Here is an 11,330-nt window from a genome sequence, read left to right on the forward strand (position 1 = left end):
AGTTCCAGCCTGTGTGGTGCTCATAGTCATCCCGTATCAGAACCCTCAATGTCTTTCGTTGTCTCTGCTCTTACTCACATGTCGTCTACTAAGGTTTTAGTTTGGACAAGAGTTTGTGGGTGTCGACCTGTTCGCAAAAAGCTTCCTGCAGGTATAACGATAATTGGGGATATGAATTTGCGCAAATACTTTAAACCAAAGTAACTGTTTGGCAATTTTATTTTAATATAAAATTTATTGAATATAAAGACAATATGCTTTTTTCGAAGCACCTTGTATTTAAGCACCTTACAATCTAGCTTTGTTCTTATTTTTAAACATACACTATTTTACTTTTTTTTTATCAATCAAAGAGTAGCTTAGACCTTATCATTTTATACTGGGAAGGAATACCTCCTCAATAGGATGAGCTTCATTGTATTCACAAGTTATATTCGAGGTGGTTGTATCCTCTTTTTTGTTTTTTGCCGCACCCATAGCCTTAAGCTCTCGTTTCTTCTGCAGATAGATGGCTTTTCGCAGCTGATCTTCTGCCGGGTCGGTATTCTGTGGTGGATTGGGTATTGCTTCTAAATTGAAAAGGCTTGTTGTTAAGTAGAATTCTGTGATAGCTGCTTTACAAATCCTCTTACCCAATAAGGCATTGTAAAAATTACTCAACCGCTTGAGACTTTTCTTGCCATGTGAACCATCAACATTATAGTGCACCGTAACTTTTGTGCTTATAATGTGCTTGAGATTTTTAACCACACCCACAGGATGTATGAGTGAATGCATGGTTTTAACCTGCAAAGTAATACATGTTAAAATAATGGCCTGCAATAAGACTTTCAGATGACCACCTACATAATCAATTTGGTTCTCTTGGTTGATTTTTTCGTTCACCTCCAACAGTTCCTCCTCTGTTTGTATGGGAAAGTTTGTGCGTATTTCCACACCTTCTAGGCGTGATTTATTTCTTAAGATTTTGGTGTTTACATTGCTGGGCTCACATCTTTTTTTCTGAAAATTGTATTCACGGGTTTTATTCGATGTAGTCGTATCTGCTTTTTTATTTTTTGCCGCACCTATGGCCTTTAGCTCTCGTTTCTTTTGCAGATATATGGCTTTTCGCAGCTGCTCTTCTGCTGGTTCGGTATTCTGTGGTGGATTGGGTATGGCTTCTAAATGGAAAAGGTTTACTATACAGTAAAATTCAGTGAGGGCTGTTTTACAAATCCTCTTACCCAATAAGGCAGTGTAAAAATTACTCAATCGCTTGAGACTTTCCTTGCCATGCACCCCATCAACATTGAAGTGTATGGTAACTTTTGTGCTTATAATGTATTTGAGATTTTTAACAACACCCACCGGATGTATCAGTGAATGCATAGTTTTTACCTATAAAGTTATACGAGTATTAAAATATAGGCCTCAAATAAGGCTTTCCGTTGACCTACATACATAATCAATTTTGTTCTCTTTATTGATTTTTTCGTTCATCTCCACCAGTTCTTCCCATGATTGTATGGGAAAGTTTTTACGTATTTCCATGCCTGCTTGGCTTAACTGGGTTCTCAAGAATTTTGTGTTTTCATTGCTGGCATCAATAAGCGTTTTTATTTGAGCTGAGGGTGTAAGAGATTACAGTGGGATTTAAAAAATAGTTTTTTGATAACATTTCCATTACCTTTCATTTCGTCTAGTTTGGATAACATTTTACTACATATACATGTATTGTGGCCTGGAAAAGTGTGAATATAATCAAACCGACCTTCATTTTCTTATAATGACTTACCTTCACTTGTACTTGAGGTGTTAGCATCTCTTTTACTTCTTTTAGATGGTGGGCTTGCCTTTTGGATTGACAAAGGAGAATTTGTATATAAATGAGAATTTTCATTTTATTGAAAAAAAAAAAATATTTTTACAACTAATTTTTAAAAATATCTGCAAAAAAATCTTGTCAAAATATTATTTTTATGCAAAACTCGCTGGCCCTTATGTGCTTCGTTACTAAAATGTTTGCTGTCCCCTTTTGCCATGGGCTTAATTTAATAATAATGTATTGGGTTGCCCAAAAAGTAATTGCGTATTTTTCATATAGTCGGCGTTGACAAATTTTTTCACAGCTTGTGACTCTGTACTTGCATTCTTTCTTCTGTCAGTTATCAGCTGTTACTTTTAGCTTGCTTTAGAAAAAAAGTGTAAAAAAATTATATTTGATTAAAGTTCATTCTAAGTTTTATTAAAAATGAATTTAGTTTCTTTTAAAAAATCCGCAATTACTTTTTGGGCAACCCAATATATTCGTATTTAACCTTCGAATACCTTTCATCAAAATCCCATCTTTTCCCCGTTTGGTATTCATGACCATTTGGGGCATACTTCTGGGTTGTGGCGATCCCACGGGAATTGACCCAAACTTTTATATAAGTTTCGTATTCGACCCTCCGTAAAAATCTTTCGTTTGAGTCCCATATTTCCCCCTTCATTGAAAATGTTCATTTGGTCCATACTTTTGTGGTGGGACGACCCCCTGAGGCTTGACCCCAAATTTTTATATAAAATTCGTATTTTATTTCCAATTACCTTTCATTTGATACCCATATTTTTATACCCACAACCGAAGGATGGGATGGGTATATTCATTTTGTTATTCCGTTTGCAAACACATCGAAATATCCATTTCCGACCCTATATAGTATATATATTCATGATCGTCGTAAAAATCTAAGATGATCTAGCCATGTCCGTCCGTCCGTCTGTCCGTTTGTCTGTTGAAAACACGCTACAGTATTTAAAAATAGAGATATTGAGTTGAAACTTTACACAGATTCCTATTTTTGTCCATAAGCAGGTTAAATATCGGGCACATGGCTTCGGTCACCTTGCAAACTCCGGCTTAAGCACTCGCCTCATTTGCTGGATGAGAATAAAAAGCGTCTACTCTACCAGAAATCTACGATCGGCGATTAATTCCTACAGCTCGTCAGCCGCCTTGTTTCCGCTAACTCTGGGAGTTTCTCAGGCTTTGCTAAATTCTGACAGATTTTTCCATGGTTTCGAAGAAATACCTTGATTATCCTTAACAGTCTCGACCTCACAAACGCCAGAACCTCCAGCTTCGCCTTATTTTTCACGTACATCGTGATATTGGGCAGCTGATGTTGCATCGATAGCTTCTCCATTCAGGATCGCGAATATTTCCGCCTGAAAGAATATAAAACCCTCCTGACACCTATATGTTTCCCCAATCTCAAGAAACTACATGGAGACTCCGCTCCCAAGTTACCATCCAACTTAGATTCATCCGTGTACAAAGAAGATGCTGGGAAAGGTGGGGTACCCCTACACCAGAGATTCCTTTGTGGGTAGACGACGTTTAGCCCGTTAACAAGGAACAACCCCGCATTTATTTTAATGCCACGAAGCCCAAGCAGTTAGGAAGAAAGTCGGAGGAATGCCAGGTTCCCAAGATTAAGGTGCAACGATATAAGATCGAGCAAGGCATTCAGCCATACCAAACATTCATACGTGAGTATCGGTCAAATCGCCGTAGCATCTAATATACCGAGGCCGTCCTTAGCCCCCAATTAGTATCTATAAATTTGCGTCTCACGCGTTGGTACTTGGCCTCCGGAGAGACTGGCAACTTTGCCCTATACAGAACGGGTTCCTTTAAAAAGGTCCAGCTAATATTTACTGGTGGTTGCAGCCATTATTGTGTGTGGAGGTAGCGTTCCTCATCAAGTTCCAAAAGCTCGTTCCGGTACATAGGACCAATCGTGGCGGAAACGTTATGGCTATTGATTATTTGAAGGCTCCAATAACTCACCTTGTCATATCGAGTATAACAGCCACTCAGTTTTTAAGCGAGAGCCGGTGCCAGCCGGCCTCTCACTGAGACTCTCCACTCGATACCTCCGATTGTCTGCAGTTGCAGCTTCTACTCATACGGAGCATTCTACTATCCACAGCCAGTGGACTCGTCCGGTAACATTTAGCTGACCTCTTGATGACGACGAAACCCACACAACACCGTATGGTGTTCATAGTCATCCCATTCCGGTTGGTTAGATGGTAAAAGGATAAGATGGAAGCGCAACGAAAAGTGGATCCGATTTAACACCAAGTCAACGCCATGTCACAGGGGGACATTTCTTTGAAAAGAAGTTGTACAAGGCCTAAATCCCTTCAGTGATAAATATTGTTGCAGCCTTTGGGTTAGCGGTCTTTAGCCAGTTTCTTTGCCGGAGATGGATAATTTTGTTGTATAGAATATTTTAATGCTTTGGCCAGCATGTTTAGCGCCGTAAGAGGACAATAAAGACAAGACGCATTATAATATTATAAAGCAAAATTCCTTACTACATCATCCTATACACGGGAAAGTGCAGCCGATTCCCAAAGCTAAACCCCAAGTGCCGTTTATCCTTAAATCGAAATTCATTAGTTACAAATATATTTATAAATTATCCTAACCTCTTCTGTGGTGTCCATATTTTCATTATCCTCCTCAGCCAGCGCATAGTTTTCCAGCACTGCTTCCGCAAACTCTTCATCACAAGTTTGTTGTTCCCGTTTCACGCTTGTAACAGTCTCGGGTAAAATATATTCTCTTGCAGCATGGCTATTAGCTTTACTTAAGGACGACACATCTGTTATAGCGAACGAAAAGTTTTCATTGTCATTCGTGTCTGCATCACTTGTGGATTCTACTCCGAAGAATGCTTGAAGACTTCGTTGGGCTTCTTGGACTTTGGTAAGAAATTTGTATGACCTATTGAGCTCTTCCATGCACTCTTGACATATGGACTTGGGCAGTGGGCTATCCTTTTCCAAATTAATTTTACACCATTGGAGCAACTTATGAGTTATATCATGCGATATAGCAGTAGTATTAATCAATCTAGGTTTTAAAGATGCGCATAGTCGGCACATTATTTCCATGGTTGTTTGCCTGGTGAGAATAGTGCTCATTTTGGAATTTAATTTGTTTTTTTTTTTTTTGCATCCGACAAGATTTTTGGAATTGTAAACAAATGAAAATGTAGATGCCACTTCGTAAAAATAAAGAAAACATGACATAGTGATGCCAGTTTGGTCATTTGGTGTGAATACACAAAGGGGGAAATTAAAATACAATGGGAAGTACGCGTTCAAGCAAACTAACGTGCGTGATAGTCAAAACAAGTAAGAGCGTGCTAAGTTCGGCCGTGACGAATCTTATATACCCTCCAACATTAATCGCATTTGTTGAGTTCTATGCGCGGTATCTCTTTTTAGACAAACAAAGAATATTGAATAAGACCTATTATGCTATTGGAGCTATATCAAGTTATACTCCGATTCGGACCATAAATGAATGCTTAACACTGTAGAAGTCATTGTGTAATATTTCAGTTCATTCGGATAAGAATTGCGCCGTGTAGGGGCTCTAGAAACAAAATCGGGAGATAGGTTTATATGGGAGCACCCTCTAGAGGTTCAAGAAGTCAAGAACCCAGATCGATTTATATGGCAGCTATATCAGGTTCTATACCGATTTACGCCATATTTAGCACAGTTATTGAAAGTCATAACAAAACACCTCATGCAAAATTTCAGCAAAATCGGATGAGTATTGCCCGTTCTATTGGCTCAAGAAGTCAGGTTCCAAAATCGGTTTATATGACAGCTATACCATATTATGAACCGATTTGAATCATACTTAGCACAGTTGTTGAAAGTGGTACCAAAACACTACGTGCAAAATTTCAGTTAAATTGAACTAGAATTGCGCCCTCTAGAGGCTCAAGAAGTCAAGACCCAAGATCGGTTTATATGGCAGCTGTATCAAAACATGGACAGATTTAAACCGTACTTAGCGTTATCATTGCAAGTAATACCAAAACACTACATGCAAAATTTCAGTCCAATTGGACGTGAATTGCGCCCTCTAGAGGCTTAAGAAGTCAAGACCCAAGATCGGTTTATATGGCAGCTATATTAAAACATGAACCGATTTGGCCCATTTACAATACCAACCGACCTACACTAATAAAAAGTATTTGTGCAAAATTTCAAGCGGCTAGCTTAACTCCTTCGAAAGTTAGCGTGCTTTCGACAGACAGACGGACGGACGCACATGGCTAGATCGACTTAAAATGACATGACGATCAAGAATATATAGGTCTTAGACGCATATTTCGAGGTGTTACAAACAGAATGAGGAAATTAGTATACCCCGATCCTATGGTGGAGTGTATAAAAAGGCAAAACTGTATTTTACGGGGTAGTTCGCAAAAAAATTAATTTTTTTGCATTCTCCCTAACTTTAACTCCAGGAACCCGAATATGAAGTCCGCTTTTGGGGCTCGGGCCGGTGAAACCCCCTTGGGGCCAAAACCCCCCTCTTGGGGGAAGTAGTCCAACCTATGATCTAAATGGATATCAAATGAAATGTAATGATTTATAGATTACGAATATGCAATCAAATGTACAAAACTTTGACTCGAGAAGGACATATGGGGTCTAGAGAATTTTGACCCCTATTTGGACAATTTATGAAGTTATTTGCCTTCCAAAGTTGGAAAAATTTGCAGGCCTTCGGCCGGGTTTAAAATTTTTTTCTTTTTCCTTATGTCCAACAGCGGGAAATAGTCAAAAGTATTTAAAATAGAACTCTATTTGCCTACCAAAGTTGGACAAATTTGACGGCCTTGGGCCGGAATTGAGATTTTTTTCTCCTCCATATGTCCAACAGCGGTAAATAGCAAAAGTATTTGAAATAAAAATATTTGCTTTCCTTTCTTTGTAAAAATTAATTTTAAATCCTTCTTGCATTAACGTAATCTACTCGTTTATACCTTTAATTTGATACCCATATTGCCTAGGTTTAAGAGTATTCCAAACTCTCAAGCCCCCGTAGGTCCTTCCCGGGCCAAAATGTTGGACCTTTGTTTGCATATTCGTACCTTTCATTTGATACCCATATTGCCTAGGTTCGACTACTTCTCCCCAAGGGAAGGTTTTTGGCCCTAAGGGGGTTCAAGGGCCCGAGCCCCAAAAACGCACTTCATATTCGGGTTCCTGCGGTCAAAATTAGGAGGTATGCAAAAAAATTAGATTTTTTTACGAACTACCCCTTAAAATACAGTTCAGCCCCGTTTACATTACGTTCTGGGGGATTTAAGTGACATACACAAGCGTATATGCGTATACATGAATGTGCATATCACACACAACTATACACAATTCTTGAAAACAGTTGCATATTTTCGTACTTTTATCGATTATTCAGCCGTGAAAACGGATTTATTTGGGATTTTAAAAAAAATCTTGAAAAAATGAGATTTACTTCGTGTGGTAAAACCTGTAAAAATAGCATTTGGCAACTAAATCTCGAAAATGCCATAAATTCGGTTTTAATGCCCAATGTAAACGTACTTTTAAATTAGATAGGCTTGTATTGTATGCGTTACGCAACAAGCACACGCAAGCGTCTGACGCACGAAGTTAATTAACGTTTAAAAGCGTGCAAATCATACGATTTGGATTTGTTTGCTGTTCAAAAATTGATTTGCTGTCTGAAAATCGAGAAAGTCTTTTTTTAAGCAAATTGATTGTCCATTTTCATTGAAATTATTATTGGAAATGGCATATATGAGCTGACTCTTAAAAATGTGTGCACAGCAAAAGGGGAATGGCATGTAATTTAATCCAAAAGAAGTACATGGCGACGTTTAACCGATAGTCTTGAGCAAAATCATTCATTGAAGGGATCGATTGTAAAGCTAGCCGCTTGAAATTTTGCACAGATACTTAATATTGATGTGGGTGGATTGCAAATGGGCCATATCGGTTCAGATTTGGGTATACCTCCTATATAAACCGATCTCCCGATTTGACTGCTTAAGCCCCTGGAAGTCGCAATTTTTGTCCGATTTGGATGAAATTTAGCACAAAGTATTATGTTATGACTTCCAACATCTCTGCCACATACCATCCAAATCGATCAAGAACCTGATATAGCTCCCATATAAACAGATCTCCCGATTTAAGTTCTTGAGCCCCTGGAAATCGCAATTTTCATCCGATTTGGCTAAAATTTTGCACAAATTATTTTTTATGACTTCCAACAACTGTGCTAAGTACGATTTGGATGAAATTTAGCATATATTGTTCTTTTATAATTTCCAACAAATCTGCCAAGTACCGTCCAAATCGGTCAATAACCTGATATATTTCCCATATAAACCGATCTCCCGATTTGATTTCTTGAGCCCCTGAAAGCCGCAATTTTCATCGGATTTGGCTGAAATTTTGCACATGATGTTCTGTTATGACTTGCAACAACTGTTCCAAGTCATAACAGAACATCATGTGCCAAATCGGTCTATAACCTGATATAGCTCCCATGTAAACCGATATTCCGATTAAGCCCCTGGAAGCAACAATTTTTGTCCGATTTGGCAGAAATTTTCACATAGTGTTCTGTTATGATACTCAATAACTGTTCCAAGAACGGTCCAAATCGGTCTATTACCAGATAAAGCTTCCATATTTTAGCAGAATCCATGGTGGTGGGTTCCCAAAATTCGGCCCGGCCGAACTTAGCACGCTTTTACTTGTTTAGTAAATTGGATGGATTTGTCGTTGTAGCTGCATTTGTATATAGAAGTAACGAATCTCGTCGGGCTCCAAGCTCGTTTCGATTCATAGGATCGATCGCCGCGGGAACATGGTGGCCGTTGGTTATTTAAAGGTGCCAATCACTCGCTTTGTCATATTGAGCATCATAGGCACTTAGGATTTGAGCAAAAATCGGTGCTATTCCTACGGAGCATTTCAGAACAAGGATTGATGTCGACGCGAAGGATGTCCAGATTGTGACCACGGACCTCAAGTCACCTGTTTAACTACCCAGCCAGACCCACTCGACTAGACCCACATTTCTCTGGACGCACCCCATCTTGGTCGCAAAGTTCCTGGATCTGTATAGTCAACAGAATCAACCAGACGAAAGATAGAACACAACAAACTGCTACAACAACATTTCATTATGGATAATATATGCACGTGTCCGGTGGCTCTCAAATAAACTTCTTGTGATGACGAGCTGAATTTAGGGGATATATCAAGGCGGATTTAACCCTGCTGTTAGGTTAAACCCATTTGGTCCATTTTTTTCCTTTGTAACTTTGAAACGGTGGTATATATTGACAAAAAATTTCTGCTAATGGGGTCATTTTATACAACAGTAGTATTTCCTAACTTTCTCCAGTACTGAGAAACACAAAATCACGAATCATAGCCTAGTGGACCACTCGGTTCATAGTACGTTTTTATTGATATTTATTCAAAAACTTCATAATTTGTTTTTTTATTAGCACATATTTTTCATTGCAAGTTAAGCACAATGTTTTTCGGTTATTTTTGCAAATAAATTTGCTGCAAACGGAGCATTTAACGTCACATTTTGATTTGCAGCAAGCTCAATTTCCAGGCTTCCGAGTACCAGAATGGGAAGTTAGATTACTTGTGGAAGCCTCTAAAGCTGTGCATGTTATAGGTATATCTGACTGAGAATTCTTGTTGAGATAATCTAGATCGTTTTGTCGTATACGGCTTAGCTAAATCAAGAGCTAGTTGCCGCAAAAACTCCGGTCTTTTTCTATTCCGATCAGTCCGGCATATTTGCAAATACAACAGTTGGCCATCGGTTTGTTTTGAGGAGTAGAAGCTAATCATTTGATCAGCAGTATCTAGGTTAGGTTAGGTTAAGTTCAACTAGCAGTCTGCCATCAGACTCACTTAGACGTTTTCGTCCATTGTGATACCACAGGAACAGAAGAAGGAAGATGCCTTCTAGTTCCTATCGTTGAATCATCCAGATCGCTTTAAAAAGTCCAATAACTTGGGAGTGTTCACATCAGCTAAATCAGATAGACTTTCAAACAAATGAGAACCTAAAGTGGAACTCCTTCCGACTGCTAGTGCGGGAAATACACACAGAACGTGTTCTATAGTCTCATCTTCTTCGATGTCCCCACAGCTTCTGCAAAAGTCGTTGCTGGCAACTTTCTGTCTGTCAGCATGTTTTTCGATTAGACAGTGACTTGTCATGACGGACACAATGACTGAGACGTCTGTTCTAGCAAATGACAGGAAACCGATAGACCTCTTCAAGTCTAGAATAGGCCACATAGTTTTGGAATGGTCACAGTCCCCTCTTTGTGACCGTCTATCATTCATTTTCCTTTGAGACTGGTCTTGAAAACTTAGCTTACATGTCGTTAGAGGCATACCCACAGATTCCAGTATCCCCTAGTATGTGTAGAGTAGTACCTAGTCTTGCAAGCTCGTCTGCTTTAGAATTCCCTGGGTAACCTCTGTGGCCCGGCACCCAGAACAGGTGAATTTTGAACTGTTCAGCCATCTCGAGGGCGGTTTTTGTGTTCATAAATACCTTCTCCAGGGATTTAATGACTGCCTGGTTGTTTGAGAAAATATTTATGCCAATCGTCGTAATGACATTATATCTTAGCCATTCCAATACTTCCTTAATTGCAAGGATCTCTGCTTGATACAGACTGCAGTGGTCGGGTAACCTTTTCGATATGATCCACCTTGTCGTTTAGTTTGGAACCATACGTATAGAAGTCTATGTAACTTCTATTATCGGGGATATCGTAGTTCCAATCGGTTCGATCAGGAATAATGGTACAGTACTTTTTATCAAAAAGCGGCTCAAATAGGGTGTAATCCACACTGCCTGGAACATCGGATATTGTATCAAAGATAACACAATGTCCCTAGCCGTCACATGACCAATGAGAAAGCTCCCTTAACCTCACGGCAATGGTCCCTGCAATTTCGATAGCCACAATGTCAAGAGGCATAAGATGTAGCATTAAATTCAGTGCATCAGATGGTGTCGTCCTCAGTGCGGCTGTGATGCCCAAACAAAACATCCTTTGGATCCGGTTAAGTATTAAGCAGTATATGGACTTTTGAAGCGCCGTCCACCAGACCACAACACCATATAGCATTATAGGTCTGACAACTGCAGTATATACCCAATGCATGACACGCGGATTTGAAGTTCTATTTCCAGTCCAGTAAAACACCTATGTATTTTGCACTTTCTGTAAATCGAACATTCTCTCCACCCAAAAAAACAGGTTTCACTGTAGGCAACTTGTGATTCCTTCTGAAAAGAACTACTTCTGTCTTGCACGGATTTATACCTAGTACTTTTTATCAAAAAGCGGCTCAGGTAGGGTGTAATCCACACTGCCTGGAACATCGGATATTGTATCAAGGATAACACAGTGTCCGCAGCCGTCACATGACCAATGAGAAAG

General features: G+C 39.2%; 1 protein-coding gene across 1 annotated transcript; it reads right to left on the reverse strand.

Annotated features, from left to right (window-relative positions):
* Positions 1-369: 369 nt before the first annotated feature.
* LOC106087510 (uncharacterized) lies at positions 370-5,037 on the reverse strand. The gene is made up of 6 exons (XM_059361711.1): positions 4,465-5,037; positions 1,778-1,835; positions 1,670-1,723; positions 1,444-1,607; positions 1,227-1,380; positions 370-1,163 (listed from the first exon to the last, which is right to left on the reverse strand). Exons 1-6 carry the CDS (start codon positions 4,960-4,962, stop codon positions 370-372), a joined length of 1,722 nt encoding a protein of 573 aa, XP_059217694.1. The 5' UTR covers positions 4,963-5,037.
* Positions 5,038-11,330: the final 6,293 nt, after the last annotated feature.

This window comes from Stomoxys calcitrans, chromosome 2 (assembly GCF_963082655.1).
Source record: "Stomoxys calcitrans chromosome 2, idStoCalc2.1, whole genome shotgun sequence".
NCBI lineage: Eukaryota > Metazoa > Arthropoda > Insecta > Diptera > Muscidae > Stomoxys > Stomoxys calcitrans.